This window comes from Mercenaria mercenaria, chromosome 3 (genome assembly GCF_021730395.1).
Source record: "Mercenaria mercenaria strain notata chromosome 3, MADL_Memer_1, whole genome shotgun sequence".
In the NCBI taxonomy this organism is placed as follows: domain Eukaryota; kingdom Metazoa; phylum Mollusca; class Bivalvia; order Venerida; family Veneridae; genus Mercenaria; species Mercenaria mercenaria.
In genome coordinates, this window is record NC_069363.1 from 76,837,062 (window position 1) to 76,857,133 (window position 20,072).

Here is a 20,072-nt window from a genome sequence, read left to right on the forward strand (position 1 = left end):
CATGTAATGTGACCTGTTGTGCAAGAGTTAATAACTTTGATCATAAATTTTGTTTCAAAACATATTTTTTTTTGCAGAACTATTTTCGGCAGGTTATAACTCAGAACATTTCCAATAATGTACATAAAACCGGAATCTTGGCACAGCTGATATACCTTATCTGAATGTGTCACGGGTGCTAAGGCTTGTCCAAACGTTACAAGGACAATCATGAATCTTTTTACTCCCAGACTCTGGTCTCGGTAGCTTATTTCAAGTGCAGTGAAAATATTTTTATGCAATTCAGTTCTGTGAAAGAATATTGAAACCTACACAAAACAATATAATTAGTAGAAACAGCAAAACATGCATCACATAGAAACTTATTATATCACATATTGTAACAAAACACATGTAACATGCAAAAGACGCAAATACTGCTACTGCGTAAAAGTGTATTTTTCGTGGAGACAGTTTTCTACAAGTCATTCAGTTAAAAGGAAAGTACAATCAGCCTTTTAAGACATATTGCCTCTGTAAAATATTCTCAATTTCGAGTATGATCTAAATTCTGAATCTTTTGTATAAAATGTAGAACATTTGGTAAGGAAATTGGAGCATGTCAAAAGAAGATACATTTGTCTGTTGTATGATCACAAATAAGGCTTATTGTAAGAAGGCTGTGTTTTCTATAGATGGATATTTTCTATTAAAACTAATACATATTCATTATTGTCAAGAAAACAATTTTCACATGAAGCGTGCATATTAAGCTGTAATCACTTTGGTTGTAAGGGGCAAATGGAAAAAAAGAAACGTTGGGCATTTGATATTTGATCGTAATGCAAAATACAATGCAGATACCATTTTAAAACATATAAAGTATATCTCGTTCCGACTTATATTTAAATAGTATGAAAACTATGTGAAATATAAGATTTTTGTCGAGGCTTCTTTGCTCAATACTTACGTAACAAATATATATAGATACCATTACAGACTTATTGCCTGCGGCCTAAAGGCCGCAGGTATATTGGAATGCAACAAGTAGTGTAGCACATGGGGATTGGGTGATTTCACGTGACTTTTTACAGATATGCGATTGGCTTATCGCATTTATGGAACGCCGTTTTTGCAATAAAGCTGGCACTCTATATAGAGAAATATATGTGAATTCCTCTTTCATTATTTCATATAATTAATTTAAACTTTCAGCAATGATAAATATTGATACCTAGTTGTGCATAAAGGATATTTTAAATGGCTCTTTAGTTTCCTGGATTATTGTCCTTTGTTGTCTTGCTCTATATGTTAACGAATTCCAGGTGAAGGCATGAATCACATTTGTGATAGCTCTAGTAAAGTATTTCAATAGTCAAGGAATGTGAGATGAGTTTAAATTTATGTTATACATGAAAGGGAATATTGTTATTTTTGCTCAAAACAATAAGCTTCATAAATTAAGAAATACATAATTCATAGATCTACCTGTAAATCATGTAGAATGGAGTAATATTTCCTACATTAAAGCGTAACTGTATAATAAAAAAAACAAGCACGTTATTCACCCATAAGTTTCTTTTTTAGGCGGAATGGTCACACATACATTAATAACAATTTCTGGTCTGTATAACTTCTGGCCGCAGGAAATCTTTTGACTTGTATATTAAATGATTTGAAGTCCCTTTACAAATGGTGGTGTCAAATATAAGGGACGTCATTTTTTACTCTAACTAATTTATATATCAGGTAAATATTGATGATAATGGGAAATACAGATATTCTTGTATTAGATGCACTCTGCAACGGAAATCTGATATACATGTACCTATAATAATCATTTTAAACTCAAACAAAATTTACTGCAGCTGTGTGCAACGTTAATAAAAACTGTACATTAGTTGAAGAAACACATAGTGAATAAGAAAACAATGCTAATACGAAGCTGATGAAAGACTTCACGTTGCAATTAATGAATCATTACATATAGTAAAAAAAGTCATTACTGTGGATTATTGCTTTCATTAAAGTGTTATGCGTTAATCCATAAATCGTTTTAATCTTTTAATCTGCATTATCTCCAGGGTTTCAGAAGTGAACAGCACTGAGTGATGCCAACATATGCAAATTGAAAGATAGAACTGTGAAACTGCAACAGAAAGAAGACATCCATATTGCAAAAACTAAATTGTTGCGTCTGTCTCCTGCGCATGCGCCTATCTAGTCCCATTAATATACTGGTTTGGCCATAACTTGCAGTTCATATAGAAAAAATGAGTCTCGCCCATCGCATATTTAGAAAAAATCTAAAAAAAAATCATAAAGACTAAAATGAACAAGTAACAGAATCCATCAGGGTGAAAAAAACACTGCAAAAATGAATGTTTTATCGGGCCGTTTGATACTATAAAAAGTGTGACAAAAAGTATTGAAATGCACCGCAAAGTGCTTCCAGACACACTGAAAATAAAACCTAACGATGAAGAAGGTCACATCATTAAAAAGTAGCAAAGAGTACCTAGTGATGACTGTTTAATCGTTATTTTCTTATCTTACTTAGACATCACGATTTGACTAATAGCTTTTGCACTTGCACATACGAAATTTTAGGAAAGGCGGCAGAACTTTATCGAACTTTCTACACAAGTTGTGCCAAAAATTTGCATGGCGTTGTAGAAACGCTTCATTTACATTGTAAAAAATTGCTTTTATCGATCTTTGGACAAACTTCCGCCCTAGGCGTCATAACAACATTATAATCTATGCAAGGATGATAGTTGGTACACCTGTTAATCCAACAGCATAAAGTTAACGCTTACAGCGAATGTCTATTCCTTTGTACATTTGTTTGGACATGTTGGACTTATTGCAGATTGATTTAAGAGGAGCATTGGCTTGACTATAAGTGCCATTGCTCCAATCCGTACTGAGACCGGCGGGTGTGATATGTATGTATTTGATGTAAATTTTAACTGCAGAACCGCGGTTGAAGATGAAGAATTGTGTGATATAATTGTTTAATTTAAATTGCAAAGGTTGTTTTTTTTAAAGAAAGTCTTATAATGGTATACATATGCATAGTATTCTCAGTGAATATGATTAGCTTTGAAGTATCAGACTTACATTTGAATACACGCAGCAAGTATTAAGCCTATATGTTTTTTAATATTTCTATATATAAATATTATGTGGGCAGAGAGGTTTGCATGATTTTTGCTCTTGAAATGTCAATGTATTCAGTTTTATTGTATCATGCAGAGCGAGCTTAGCCTGTCTTAGCACGTCTCATCCCATCATGCGTTGTTTTACCAAAGGCAGTGTCTTACACGAAATCACCAACTATTATCTGCTATTTATAAACAAACATGTTTACATCTTTTCTCGCCAAATTCTGCTAAACCATCGTTATGTTTAAAAAAAAAACAACGACATTACTTCTTTGAGAACGTGATCTGTTTTTGTTCGCTGGTCGTTGCCTTATGTGTAATATGCAATAAGTTACGGCAAACTGAGTACGAGAGATTTGAGTAGTAAATAATCCTCATTACACCCTACTTTACTACTTCGCAACAGAGTAAAATTGCATGTAGTCTCTAACTCCTACGACTCAGTTCAATATAAATTTATACTGGCTATTTTTCTGTTACAGCGTACATATCAATCTACAACCAAAAAATAAAACTATACCCTTCAGTCATTGTAACATATAAACAATTTCAAACAACTGACGTTTTTGAAAATATATGTTTAGAAAAATTAAATATAAGCCATTTCTATTGGATAATTAACTTGCCAATACACTGGCGCAATATAATTAATAACTTTATTGAGGTGAACTTTAGATTACACACAGTCATACAAGTATGAATGCAGTCAAATATTTTTTATAGTGGCATGAATTTCACAAACTATAGACATATATGACATAGACTTTCATAACACAAAACATATTTTAACTTAGGTGTCTTCATATAAATTTTGAATCAAGTATTTTACAACCCGTATATGAATTTCTAGTCTCCTTTATATACAATAGGGTTTTTATAATAGCAACATGATGTGGGATGCTGTATTTGGCTCGAGTGGATTTTACCAGGTCTGGTCACACGAGATGCGCAAGCGCCGAGTGTGATCCAGCCTCGCGAAATAAAAACACGAGAGCCGAATACAACATCCCAGACTTAGCTACTGTTATAATTCCCTTTAATTATATAAATTCGCCGTTTTGCTTGTTGTTTTCGGAGGAAATCTTCAAGGTTTGTGTAAAATAGATCTGAGTGGGTTTCCGTATGCGCTATTTGTAGAACTGAATACAACTTATGAAAATAGTACGGCAAGGTGCACAATACAGGATTTACAATATGGTATTTGTTTTCTGTCCGTTCGTATTTACAATTGAAATACAAGCCGTATATTTACAGAATTTATACAGGCATATAATACATCATTTTATAATATACATATATATATTCTGTTAAAATACGGTCTGTATTTAATACGAGCTGCCAGAAATCAAAATCCGTATTGTACTAGATGGAGACCCTATTCCGTGTCATGCTCGTGGGGTAAAGGGTATAATAGACTTAAACAATATCTACATATCGGTTATGTAAACATAGAATTACCAGATTTATGTATCTATAGCACTATGCATTAATTTTGAAATAATACAAATGAATGTATAGCTAAACATAGCATAATGTGTACTTCTACTAAAACCGTTTTTTTAAATAATCGACTGTTACTGCACAACATTTAAAAACATGTGAATGTAGCTCTGTATGCACAAATATATCTAGTAGTCTAGACTTGAACACATTTGATGAGGATTTTCTAAATTAGTAGTAAGTTTCTGAAGATGAAATATTTTTGAAAATTTAGTAAAGATGGACACTGGATATCTTTAATATTTTTTCGTATCACAGTATATGAATAGTTCTTTGTTTCAGAGCTACTGTTATAGTAACCGTATTATACCAGTACTTGAATTATGTACAGGTTTCTTGTTTTTCAACATTTTCTGGACTACCGTGAATATGGAGTAAGATTGCAGATGGGAAAACCTGATAAACAGTCCTACCCGTGACACACGTGCCATCTAAATAATAACTGACAAGTTATTGTTCACTTATTTACGAGGTTATGAACATTTTTCCACTGTTGGAGGGAATGCAAAGATGCAGGAACAAGATTAACAGTTTTACAGAAGAAATCTATTTTATCATTACATGACTTCCACAGTACAGACGTGAGAACAAGGCATGAAACAACCAGTTGTCAAGCTACTGGCTGACTGTTTTTTTCTAGTTTAAAAATCACTATCTATTTTATTAGTATTGTCGAAGATAATGAACATAACTTATACAGCGAACAGTCTGGGAATGTACGTCCAGTTATACAAAAACATATGGTCTTGATATAGACAAAACATATGTTCTGCATACAAACAAAACAAAGATGGTCCGAATACAGACAAAACAACAATGAATAGACTGCAGATGGTCTGAATACAGACAAAACAACTATGGCCTGAACTTAGACAAACAGCTATGGTCCCAATACAGACAAAAGAACTATGGTCTGAATACAGACAAAACAGTTGTGGTCTCAATACAGGCAACACAACTATTGTCTGAATACAGACAAAACAGCTGTGGTCTCAATACAAACAAAACAACTATGGTCTGAAGACAGACAAAACAGCTGTGGTCTCAATACAGACAAAACAACTATGGTCTGAATACAGACAAAACAGCTATGGTCTCAATACAGACAAAACTACTATGGTCTGAATACAGACAAAACAGCTGTGGTCTCAATACAGACAAAACAACTATGGCCGGAATACAGACAAAACAGCTGTGGTCTCAATACAGACAAAACAACTATGGTCAGAATACAGACAAAACAGCTATGCTTTTTGCTTTTTGGTTTTACCGCTTGCCAACACAGTAAATGTGATATGAGGCTAAACAGGACTAAACATTTTGGTTTACATCTCCTTTACATACAAATAAGAACATTAGGCATGGAATCAAAACTTGTATACCTGGTTATATCACTGAGACAGGCCAAAACCACTTCAGACCTTTTTATCATGCAAGGGTGAAGCAGTGGTTCCATTTGTTTTCATAGACAAGTTGTCCCAGAAAATAGACAAACATATGGTCCGAATACAGATAAAATAACTACCTGAGATTACATATAAAGCGTTGGATGAATCATTAATAAACAAGCAATACAGTGACATGCCGGAAAAGTTTTTTATGTACATACAGGAAAGAAAAATGTGATGGAAATCATGAACGTTAGACATTATATGAAACAAAAGAAATGTTGGATTTTGTCATGATTGGCCCCATGACTTACGGTATCCGATCCACAAATAAGCAAGTTCTATATAACAGTGCTATTAAAACATATCAAATTTTGATGACTGGTAAGCTCATATAATTTTGGTATCGTCCGAAAGTGCATTGTCTACTGAAAAAGAAAATATGTATTGAATGACAAAATATGTTAATTGTTTTTTTTTTGTTTTTTTTTTTTACTTTATAGTCTTCAATGATACTTTAAAAGAAATCCACTTATAACAGAGTAAATTTTATCATTTCGCAGTCAAAAACGTTACTTTAATGATTCTTGCATATTATTTATGGTCATCTTGTTTACTATTTCTTGTTCAGCAGACACAACTCTTTCAAATGATACCAAAAAAAGGATGGGGTCACCAGGCACCGAAATGTTACCTATTGTGGATCGATACCTTAAGTTCATTGTATCTAAGTAGTCAGGATCAAACGTACAGACTTTTGTCTCGTAGTTCTCATAAAAGAATTGCTTTTTACAATAAAATTTACAAGTACTTGGAACAATCCAAGAATTGTATACGTACGTACAGTTAAAAAGACAGTTAAGAGATACGATCTTTTATCATTTACTACCGGGTTGTTCTTAGAAAGATACTACATTCTCTCATTATTGCATAAACCTTTTTACCATTATTACTAAACCTTTTAAAGGAGCAAAATGTGTTTAAGTTGTAACACAAAAGTTCGCTTGAATTTGCATATTATTCCAAATACTGAACGTGCCTCGCTAACACAAATGGTGTGGAACTTGAAGACAATAGTTACATGATTTACTGGCTGCCAATTTGATGAGATTGAGTCCACCTTCGTTGGAATGGAATGTTAACAAATTGTTGCATTTGCAATTTACTTCTGACTTGTAATGTAAAACGTCATAAATATGCCTGCCATATAAATGAAAACATATTGTACAAGTATTTATGAGGTGAGTGTTATTATTATTTCTACACAAGGTTAAGTGTATAACATGATGATTTAATACCAGTTCGGAATGTAAAATTATGATGTAAAAGCCGCCGGTATATGATTATCTATTTTACAAAAGGAAGCGATGTCTTGGTTTCCTGCATACCGTTGTTAATGAAAGTACATAACACGGCGACAGGCTTTTGTAAAAATCGAGAAGAAATACCGTTTAACGCTGAAGGAAGTATTCAAATAAAACGCCATTAATCATATCCTAACACATGGCGTGTGCAAATGATATTTTATACTCTGAAGAAGAGTATAAAGATTTCTTGAAAGCTCACATGATATATTATACCTTCTAATACAGATAAGTCTGTCGTATTTGTACGGATTTATCAAGTTATCTAGATAGAGAGTTTCAAATTTTATGCAATATTTATTAACCATAGGAATTATTTATTCTAATCAAAACTTCAGCATTTTCCAAGATGATTTGATTATACTCGACACGGGTTCCATAAAATTAATTGAGGTATTTTGGTATTTAATAACACATTTATGAATATATTTTCCTTGCTTGGTATTTACTGCTCACAAGCAGACTTGACCCCATATTTGATCATTATGAAAATAAATGTCATTTAATATGTAAAATTTGCTGATTATGCAATTTAGTAAAACAAAAACATTCCCATTTAATAAAAACTATTTAAAACAAACTTTGAATATTTCATACACAATATGTCGTCTGCTTGTCAACAAGTACTTAACAAGGCAATGGGAAGCACGCGTTCTGTTTGCATTCCTAGAGCAATTTATCATGTAAAACCCGTGTTGTTTTCATACTTGCGCGACAGCACGTTGTCTTCATCCATCACCGGCATTTTAAACAAACTTCTGAAGCCACGTGCCGAGCGTCCTTCCATTTCCAAACAAAATAAATGAAGCATTTCACGAATGATAATAATACTTCTAAATGGGAAAAACGATCCGATGTATTGCTATCAAATTGTATGCATTTCCAGACACTGATTCAATGGCACATTTATTATAAAATATGATTGTTGAAACATATTTTATTTTCTTCGTTTTATATTTTCTATTTCTAAAATATTTCATTTTGTTTAGTGTACGACTTAGTCTGTCTACTATACTGTTAATAATCCTCATTTCACAGCTTGAAATGATTATTTATCCATTCAATGAATAGAAACATGTATCCATTTATAACATCTGTCACTGATTATTAAATTTTATTATAATTTCAAATATATAAACCATTTGGATGGCAGATCAGTAGGCATTCTTATTTTAAGGGGAAATAGTTTTCTAAATGAAATAAAATATAATAAAAATATTACCTTATTAAAAGAAACTTAAAGTATACTTTTAAACATGCGATAGTAATAATATATGAATCGTCATGATTTAATAATAATGATAATAATAATAATAATAATGATGATGATAATGATGATGATAATGATGATAATGGTAGGATACTACGTCTTTACATGTTATATTTTCTATTATCTGCTGAAAAAGACTAAACCTCACTGCGGTGTATCGGTCTTGAATTTTATGTACACGTATATAATCTTAAAAATCATACACTTACCGGAGGATAGCCTTCGTATGGTGGAAACCAGTCCCCAGGAGGCGGGCGTGGTCCTGCTAACTGTAACATGAAAAAAGTCATGATATTATTCCATTGTTTTATATTTCCCTTTCAAAGTTTTCTGTCATTCACGAAAACTACTATAATGCAGAGGTATCCTGTCAGATGTATCAAATGCAAGTTATTTAATTCAATCAGAAGTATTTTTGTAATTCTTCACACATATTAGCCTTACAAATAAATTCATATACAGAAAAGGTCCTTATGATTTATTTTCTTTTACATGACAGGCAGCGAATACCATAAAATAAGGCCTGGTTATATGCCACTAATGCATAATCTTTCTTTATAGGCAAAATTGATATCACTCGAAAGCATGTTAACTACACAAAAATATCAGTCTTTCTTTTAAATATTATATATTGTTTACTGAACAAAAAATGTTCCCATTAACAGAAAGAAACTAATCTTTACACATGTTAAATAACAACTATTTGCATAATCGTAAGCGATAATACTATTGTAAGCTATGTTTTATTTTACCGCAGGGTTTGATTGTTTCCATCTATATTAAAATATGAAAAAAAAACACACACAAAAAAAACATAATGATAATCACATATTTTATAACTATTCTCCAACATTCTATTTATTTTTTATGTTTATTAGGTTTTATCGAAAACCAAAACACATTTTATCAATTTGAAGTTATGAAACAATATGTGTCTTCAAAGACAAAGAGAGACAATTACACTTGTATGAGATATGATGGATATATCTTTAATATATTTTAGTATTATCGTAGAAAATGATTTAAGATCATGCTGTTATCATGCTATTATGTTTGAACAGATACGCGCTCAGACATTATGCAAGAATTGAAGAAATTTATATCTTTTCAACACCTCACAGAACAAATGTATGCCTTTAGGGAATGCTTTATTATGCTTTTATTTATATTATGTTTTGTTCAATAATGTTTTACAGGAAATAACAAATTCAGCATGCAAGAGCGCAGATGTTAAGGATATAGTGCGAGGTGCTTATTTAAATCCATTTTTCATGATTTAAAGTAAAATCATATGCATACCTTACATGTTTAGACCTTACGAAATATACCATTGAACAATACGCAGCTGATATAGAATTAAATATTCCTTTAAAGTATTTAAGTGCTCCATGCCAACAGAAAATTCACAGAAGTTGCTTAACCCAAGAACCAAAGCAAAAATATGAAATTATTCTCAGATTATTCATTGTTTTGTCCAAACCGATACACACCGTACATGAAATAAATCCGGAAATCATTGATGCGAAATGTGTGAATTGAAGCCAACATCGAACACGAGCAAGACTTCGGCCAGCCAAATGCTCTTCACCAAGAGCCAAGTATTCTAATCTCTTTAAATACTTATTTCTGGCAATTCCAGGTTCCAAAATAAGAATAACCGTACAGTACATTGCCAAAAATTTTATTACGACGAGATTTATAACTAATAATACAAATGAAACCTGCTCAGTAAATCATTCATAATGAAAAGGGAATTATTCTCATAGGTGCCAATTCGATAAATTGTAATTTTCATGTTACAGTATAATCAATATTAATGGGATATAAGAAAGGTATTTTTTTTTCTAAATTTAAAATAAATGTTAAAATTATCTTCAATTTAAAGTTAACTTTAATTCTTAACTATAGTATTCAAGTTTCAAAACAAGTTTGTGATAAAGGACATTTTAAGGCTACACTCGCAAGTGAGCGAAAATTAAAAATTACCAACCGTCGGCGGGAAGCAATCATAGGGGTGGCACCTGTCCGGGGGTCGCAGGAACCCTGTTTGCTGGTCCCGTAGGCACATCATTATATCCAAGAAATATAAATCCGTCTTTTAATTTTCAACAAAAACACAAACAAATAATCTAACTACACTTAATTCTATTTTAAATGACGTCAAAATTAAATCCGTGCACATAAATCACACCTTTTTTCATTTAAACAAAATTCTTCTTTATTTCTTTATTATTAGAACAATTTTATTCAAACCGAATGCTCTTAAGATAATATTAAAGTTAATTACTTATCACGGAATAAATTGATAATAAGACTGCTATGCCTTCTCATAATTCCAAGTAACTTCTATTAAGTTATCAGATAATCTTGAAATCAAGAACTTTTATGATGAGCCGCTTCTATAAGTTTCCATTAACATTTTTATTGTTATGACATAATCGCACATAACATATAAGAGCGACTGCTTCTCCATTTTCTTTTTATAACCTCCGCAAGATCTCGCGTACGTTGTTTAAAAGGCAACTACTGATTCTCATTAGAATGGAAGCGAACAGACCTCTGCGACCCGCGTTCCTTTTCATTACCCTACAAATGAAAGACAGCAGACGACTTCATGATTTGTACAACTGCACAGCCTATTTGATCTTTCTATGCTTTTGTTTTATCGGCGCATGCCTTTCACTTAACCCCTATGTAACATAGAGTAGATAGATTTTGCGTTAATCTAACATACATCAATGTATCTGATGTACCAACTATAACACTTTTAACGACCAGCCGATGCCACAAGCATTTTACTTTCGTATTATTTTTCGGCAAAGCCTTTCATGTTTTTCTACCTGTTCGAAGTGTGTAACGCGAACAGATAAATTCAATTACTACTGGGATAGATATCGGTTAAAGCATCTGATTATTTTAAACATTTTTTTGTTGATCAAGCATACACAATACAATCTTTTTATACTGTTATATAAGAGTCTAGGTTCTCTTTAATTTTTTTCAGAAAATAATCTTTTAATTTGATAATTTTGGAACAATGCTTAACTATTGTGTACAAGTTATTCATGGTATTTCTGTTTTAACATTCTGCCTCCGTGGATTTCTGCTTTGCTTTTGTGAACGCTAACGCTTTATATGCAAACTGGGAAGAATAATTATTATAAATTTTAGATTATAGCATAAAGGTAATACAATGTATCTGTTGAATTAATAAAAAAATGGAGAAAATGTCAAAGTAGGACATCATTTACAGAACATTTATGAGTATATTATCCAATATATCATTCAGTTTTACCAGCATACTCCTAATATTTGGTGAATAGTAGGTAGAAACGCACGAATGAAACAACTGTTATACACGTTAAGCAAATCTTATGTATTAAACGACATTGAAAATAAGTGAAAGTTTATGGTCAAATGATCGTTGATTAAAATTTAGACCGATTTTGTCAAGTCTAAAATGGAAATAAAATAAAGGAAATATATGTAAACGTAATCACGGTTTTGTACCGCGTTTTGTAAACGTATAACTTATATGCAAAACAAATACCATAAAGTTCAAAACACACGGCACGAATTTAAATAAAAATAAACATGCGAATGGAATAATAGATAACACAAAAATAGTACTATATTTCACAAATATTTTTGTTACGAACGGCATATCAATGTATGTTTACGACGGGTCAAGACTTAAATATATAGAAATACATAGAAAATATTAAAAACTCTTGTTGAGAATTTAATGCGTGATTACCAGCGCACGAACAAGCCGGTGTGCTACAGGTGATATTATCTTTGAGGAATTAATCATCAAAAAGTTGGTCAGTGGAGCGACTAATTATTCATTATACCGTCGGAAACGGTAATTGGGTAAAGATGTGAAACTTACAGGTAACAGTATACATAGACCATGGTTAGTCTGTAAAGTAAGTCATTTTGCAAACCTGAAATAAGAGTTTCCTCTTGCCCTTTTAGTTTCCTAACATTGATTCAAGTTTATACACTGAATGGCGAGTTTGATTGCAACCCTGTTGTCATTTCATGGCTTTACATTTATGGTCAAGTGCATATTATCATATTGTCAAATCAATGTCATCTCGTATCGCGAAACACCAAGCAAAGAAACATTCAAAATTGTGTATTAAGAATTGCACATACTGCAGTGGGCATTTGAAATAAAAAGAAATAAAAAAGGTATAATTTCGAAGATCTCTGTAAAAGATAAATGTCCAGAGACGCAAAACTGTAACGGCAATTTCGACTGCTTAATTACTTTGTAGAGACAAAGTCTATAAGTATGAACATGTACGAATATTAATATTAAAACACTAATTGTAACATTGGGTTTGGAAAAACAGTCCTTGACTAAAAGCATTTAAATTTGAGTACCTATACGCTAATGATTATTGTTGAATGGTTCAGAAATGGTTGAATAGTTCATGAGTTTGAAAAGTTATTGAGTACTTGATAAGTTTTGGTTGGCTGCATATACATCTTATACATGCCCATAACAGGCACGAGGACATTTCTTGATTAAGAACTGTAGATTTTAGTTTTGGAGTTTACATGTTGAAAAGCAATATTTTATCTCATTCAGTCTTATTATTATTTGTTTTTCAATTTAATCATTTTGTTTCAAATACCCCCTTCTTCCATGGGATTTTTTCCTCCAGTAGGATTTTTTTTCCAATGGGATTTTCATCAAAATGTCCTGTTATGACGAGGGCGGTATAATAATATGTAAAATGATTTTCTTTTCGGTTATCTTTCAGATGAGCAAAGCAAAAATAACAATTTAAAATATCAAATTATCAAGTTAGACAGAAGTACACATATGTGTAAATATCAACGTCTTTGTTACTTCTTCGATTGTTTCAAAGATGTAGCGTGTGCACCGTAGCTTCGAATTTGCTACATAAATAACTTTATACACTTTGTAAGTTCTATCTAGTTTATTTTCGTCAAGAATAACGAAATTTCTAACTGACAGAACTAACAAAATTTCATCAGATATTAATTTCATAAACTCAGATTTAACGTGTGGTTGGCCGCTCTGCCTTCTTCGGCTACATCGCATCCACCGAGCAACCACGTGGTTGCTGCGCCTATTCAAGCTTATCTGCCAGTAGTAAACAGTTTGATCTATAGTTGTACAGATTGGTCAAATACGTCACTTACGTTACCAAAATATATTAATTCTGGCCCAAACCGCATGTAATAAACAATTAAAAGTTTTCTTTAAAAATATCTGTAACTTGTCATGCAAGTTATGACCTGTGTAGTCTGCCCGCCTTGCTCAAAAGAGAGTGTGGATACAGATCATGGGATCGTCAGTTCGATCCTCGGGCGAAGCGTATATTCTCCGTGACGATTGATAAATTGTGTGAAAACATTCGTCCTTCACCTCTGATTCACGTGGGGAAGTTAGCAGTAGGTAATTACTGGTAAAGAATCCATGAACTCTAGTTTGGTGAACTGTCCTTCGTTACGGAAACTGAAATTCTTTTGAAATACAATGCTAAAAAAAAAAAAAAAAAAAAACCTGTGCCAATCCATTCACCGTAATACATGTATAACATCTATAGGACCTGACTGACTAATTGTTTTAGGAGCATTTTATTACACTTCGTAGAGAAAAAATAAGCTTCATGCTTATAAATTAACCTAGATTCTGCTGTCCCTAGTTTCAACTTTTGTGAACATGTTTTATTCTATTTACTTATGAGAGTTTTTCTTATACAAAGAAATCATGTCAACTTCTTTACACATAAACTTGATGTTTCCGTAGTTTCGAATCACCTATAGTCACTAAAAAGAAGTGTCAATATCATATATAGCTTATCATAACTTTCAATTTTTATTAGAATTTTAGATTTTTCTGTGAAAAAAAAATCTGATTTATTTACTTATTTATTTTGTTTCCAGTCAATTAAAAGATAAGGCTTTTATTGAACGAAAGTATGGAAGCCAATGCAAAAATATGTGAAAAATTGGCTAAAACAAAACATCTGACCGTTGAAAATACAGAGTTTAAATATAGATCAAATAAGATTCTGATGTTTTTCCGTAAATATCTTTGTATGTATTATAATACTAAAATGACATACAAGTGTTTTGCAAGTTATAATTATTATGTTTATGAAAGGAGAAGACAAAATTAATAGTTTCCAACTGTTAAAAATGTTTGTTTCAAACACAAAAGGAGCATGTAAGCATTGATTTATTGTAAATTGGCTGAATTTATACACGTCCACTACAGTATAATAAATATACAAACATGGTAAGAACAGAAGTCTGTTCATACTTTAATGTAATGTAAACAAGTTACAAAAAAAATGGAATGAAAGAAATTACTGCTTTCAACAGAACCAATGTTTCAGTTAGCTTCTTTTTGCATTATTGTTTTTGACGGTACTATTTCTGTACGATATTAACATTGTAGCAACAACAGTAATATACAGAATATCTAGATGACAAAATATGTACTAAGATTATATCACAACTTGTACGAGTTGCCGAAACTTGCAAAGACTAGCGGTTGCAGACACACGCGATGCCTATCACTCGAGTTTGTGACGTAAAGCAGCCACTCAGGTAACTTATAATGACTATATCACTATGTTTTATTGTTCATAGATCTGTCTGCTGAATCAACATTATCATCATTATACTGTATTTACCGTGACACAACAAGACTTTAGGAACAAAACTGTTATAATAAAAATTCTATATTGGTATATCGGTGTTTTTACGTATTTCGTGGACAATCTTGTGCTAATAATTTTCATTCCTTTTAACAATACCTCTGTTGATAAGCAAAATAGTTTGTTCTTATCATATGACCAGTTGTAATACTATAAACATTTAACGTTGATAGCAATGATAGTTAAAAATGCTATGGATTGTCAAGACCATTATCGCTATCCATTTGAGCATTGTATATGGCATTAGAGATTTATCTAAAGAACAGAAATCCAAATTATGTAAAGTTAGATCCATATCAAAAGGGAAGTTTTAATCTGAATTAATCTCTCTCAAATCTTTCCTGGTTGCGCAACAAAGATTTGTAAATTGAGGTACATTTGAGCCACGACATGGGAAAATCAACATAGTGGGTTTGCGACCAGCATGGATCCAGACCAGCCTGCGCATCCGCACAGTCTGGTCAGGATCCATGCTGTTCGCTAACAGTTTCTCTAATTGCAGTAGGCTTTAAAAGCGAACAGCATGGATCCTGACCAGACTGCGCGGATGCGCAAGCTGGTCTGGATCCATGCTGGTCGCAAACCCACTATGTTGGTTTTCTCATGGCGCGGCTCATTTGTTTTGCATACTTGTACTTCTGATGGATTTCGGCTAAATAGATATTTGACATTAAAACACTGCATCAATATCATATTGACAAAGGATGTTTATTAAATTTAAACATATGCTTAAATAATAACTCTGTATTGGTTCGACAACCAGGATAGGAAATTCAAATTTTAGGGATGCACAAGGGAAATAGCAACATGTATTAAGACATAAGGGTAAATGAGCATCTATCAAACTACATGTAGTTGATAAAAATTTGATTGAATACCATAAAGCCATCCATCTGACTAGAGAAAAGGGTGTTGTTTTAACCTAGTTGCCCCAACCATGCCTGTTATAACGTCCGGGGGCATCTAGGATCGTTTTCAACCATTAAACGTTAGAAAGTCGCTGTCTGACTTATAACTGTGTCGGTACTACGTTGAACACAACAAAAACAAATCTTGTGAAATCTACTACTTCTTTCATTACCTATGAACACATTTCAAACTTTCAATTCCTTAGATTTGCGACATACTTATCATTAACTGATAATTTCACCGATACTCCAATCTGTTTTAAATGGTCGGCATCTGCGTATACGTCATTTCCGGTTGGGCGTTCCATTAGTATTGAGACATTTTACATTAAGCATACCAACACACTAAACACGCCATTGCAGTTTCGGTTCAATCATTTTATTGCATAGAATATACCAGTCGGATTCCGCTTAGATACCTTTAGATAATCTTGTCTTTTAAGTCTTAATCTTTGAATATGTTTAACAATCTACATAGTTTTTGATTTCATGCTCAGCGTAATCATAGAAAATATGTCACACATATCATTCTAAGGTTATCCCCATCCAGATGGCTGGTTTTGCAGGTGTCCAGAATGTTTATTATAGCAATTTCAACTTATTCACATATAAATCAAATTGAAAGATTAAGAAAAAGCAAAGATATTTCTAAATCATTCATATAATACAACATTATAATGTTTGCCGAACAGTTTAGCACATTTTCTTAAAGTGCTATAAAAGTAGTTCTCTTACAATCAAAAGGACATCCCATCCGGACTGTAACGCTACTGCCTAGCATATATCTAGCTAGATGATATATCACATGGTTTCGAACGTGTCGTATAGGCTATGTGCAACATTTGGTCCCTAGCAGATGGGACAGATCTATCCTTACCTTTTATTTTTTTGTAGGCATAAACGACGTCTTTACTCTATATAAAGCTTACAAATCCCCAAAGTATGCGGTTCAAAGCAAAACACCTTTTAGATATCTGTTAGATTTTCTTGAAGACCACTGTCAGTTAAAATGAAAAGAAACGTGGGTTCCTGTTTGATGAAAGACAGATATCTTTAGCCTACCAAACACAAAGTCAAATTAGCTAAAATATTTGTTTTCAACAGTATTTCAGTTATGTAAGGGCGGGCAGTTAACCTAACCAGTGTTCCTGGATTTTGTACCAGTACAAACCTGTTCTTTGCAAGTAACTGCCAACATCCCCACATGAATCAGAGATGGGGGACGAATGATTTCAAACACAATGTCTTTTATCAAGTTGTCACGAAGAACATACGCTTGATCCGTAGATCTGCGCTCTGCCTATTGAGCTAAGCGGGCGGGTAGCTAAAATGAGACCCCAATATCGTAGAGGTGGTTTAAGGCCAAAGTTTCCACGACATATTCTACAGCATAAGTATTTCACGGTGAAAATGCCATAACAATGTCAAGCACAGACCAGCGAAAAAATACAATGCAATGAACAGATGAAATTAAAGGAAATGGACCAAAACATATTTGAGTCCGCCATTACGCGGCTGCATTTTTTCGTGTCATTTTCAATATTAGCGCCTATTTGCCTTGCAAATCTCCTTCAACTATTTATGACCGGACTTTTTAAATTCCCTTTTGTGTTTCAGTCCGAAATTAATTTATAGCCACAATTCTTCAATACTGGTATAACTGAGGGTAATAAGAGTCTGCTGTTGTTTTGCTTTGTTGAGTTCTTTGCTTCTAAAGGATCTTCATACATATTTTATTTATTTTAATGAATTATTCCGCAATGATAGTCAAATAAATAACACCCATGTTTAACATTCAATGCACGTGAGGTTGCATTCTCTTTCTTACAACGAAACACTCGTATACAGTCATTAAGCATTTTTCTCCAGACAAAGTCACAATTGCAACCACCTTGAATAATTAATGAAACATAAGCTAAAAATCAGAAACATTGTTTCTTTGATTGTAATCTAGAAAACAGACGTCGGAAGTTATTCTGTCTTCGAGTGAACAATACCAGCTAAATGTGTAACATCCAGAACATTGTATGTCTGTCTGTAGATCGGAAAAACATAAGGAACTGGCGTGAGCAAGTTTCCTGATAATTTAACTAGAAGTTTACCCGCTAAACAAGAGAATTTTGATGTAGAAGGTATTTAAATCCATATCTTATAATGTTTGGATAAAACAGCCCTAGACAAGACGTCAGTTCATTATATACGTGCACTACTCTAAATAAATATTATCTTTTGTTTTCATTACTCTCCTTCAGTATAAGTAGAATGTCATATGTTATCATCATATTCTGAAGAAAACTAGATATTTTTATGCTGAATAGTAAAATAAAACGTTTGGAAACAGCATATAGTTAGAATGAATAACCACTGCTTGAAATCAAGTTATGATATATACGAAGTTAATTGAACAGTTTACATTTTCCACCTCTAGAGTGCACCTGCAAGTCGGTTTATAAATAGCAATTTGTGATATGGATCACCATTCAAATGACTGAAAGTTTTAACCAAAGTAGATAAAGTATTCACCTTCCATACTGAAGCCTATTGATATTTCGTTAAATTGTGCATGTTGGGCTCATAACAAAAATAATACACTTTTATGAAGACTGTACCAAGCAATGGTTCTATTTTACTTTGTTTGTTTGTAAGCATGTGTAAGCGTCTAATATAAATTTCAGATAATAAGCTGGTGATAACATTTAAAAACACACTGACTCAATATATTCTAAAAATTTGCTATTATCGGCGTTTCACCTTAATTAAATTTAACTCAAAACAACATGACATCCAATTCTTTACCAGCAATTTGGTGCAAATGAAATATTATAAAAAAATTCCTAATTGAAATATTAAAAAAATAACAACACATAAAATCAGTAACGGATGTTTTGGTGAACTTTTTTATGACATAAATTATGCTCCTGTAATTAACTGTTGTGTGTTTGTAATCTGGAAGGGCTGCAGAAATGATAAAAAAAATGAAAGGAGAAAATCTGACCATGCATTATGGTCAGTCAATGTCCTTGTAGTATATTTCCCTAGTAATTGTTTCGAGTTATGGTGCGGTCGGTATGCGGTCAGTCTTCTCAGTGTAAGTCATTATTTACAAGCTACTGTGTCTGCTAATGAAAGAAACGCCAAATGATATTGGAATTTGAGCATAATGTTGTTAATAATGTCTGTTATATTGGACCAATGTGTAATATATATGTTGCTTGTTGACCTTACCTCACCTGGTCAAGTGTTGGGAAGGTATAGTCTTCTGATCGTTTGCTGATTTCGTTCTTTATCAGTTGTCTGTAGACTTGTACGATTGGTACCAAACAGGTGTATACCACTGAGGAGAGCGTGACATGTTTTTTTTAATTGTTCACAAAACATTACATTTCGAGATTTAAAAATATATAATCAGAAAAAGACACGTGTTAAATATTTTGATACTACCAAAGAAAACGCTGGAATATAAAAAAAAACAAAGTTCAATATATGTATACATAAACAAGAATTAGAGAAACTATAAGCGCCAATTTTATAAGATATTAATTAGCGAGTGATATGTAAAATATTTACAGCGTGGGAACATGCATTTACCTGGTTTTTCGTGTTACAATTTCATTTTATATATAACAGACAGCATTTAAGCACGTTTACTGTCATAATGATAATAATAGGTAGTTTATATTGGAATGCGAATATGTATATAAACGAGATACTGCATTTACGTGAATAAAGGGAGATCACTCGAACATACAACATATTAGAATTCGTATTGAATATAAAGACAACAAAAAT

At 32.5% G+C, this 20,072-nt stretch overlaps 1 protein-coding gene across 7 annotated transcripts in view; it reads right to left on the bottom strand.

Annotated features, from left to right (window-relative positions):
* The window catches only part of LOC123524327 (nuclear factor 1 X-type-like), a 119,719-nt gene extending 108,391 nt beyond the window's left edge, over positions 1 to 11,328 (bottom strand). For 2 of the 7 annotated variants that reach the window (XR_008370293.1, XM_053538969.1), the window contains exons 1-2: positions 10,659 to 11,328; positions 8,878 to 8,937 (exon numbers count right to left, since the gene is read on the bottom strand). Coding sequence is in view for 6 of the 7 variants with exons in the window: in XM_053538969.1 (XP_053394944.1) it covers positions 8,878 to 8,937; positions 10,659 to 10,739 (141 nt within the window). In the remaining variant the exon portion in view is untranslated. Of the gene's footprint in view, positions 1 to 8,877; positions 8,938 to 10,158; positions 10,235 to 10,658 lie in introns of those variants that run through there. The other 5 variants (XM_045302430.2, XM_053538974.1, XM_045302426.2 and 2 more) reach the window with 5 other exon arrangements.
* Positions 11,329 to 20,072: the final 8,744 nt, after the last annotated feature.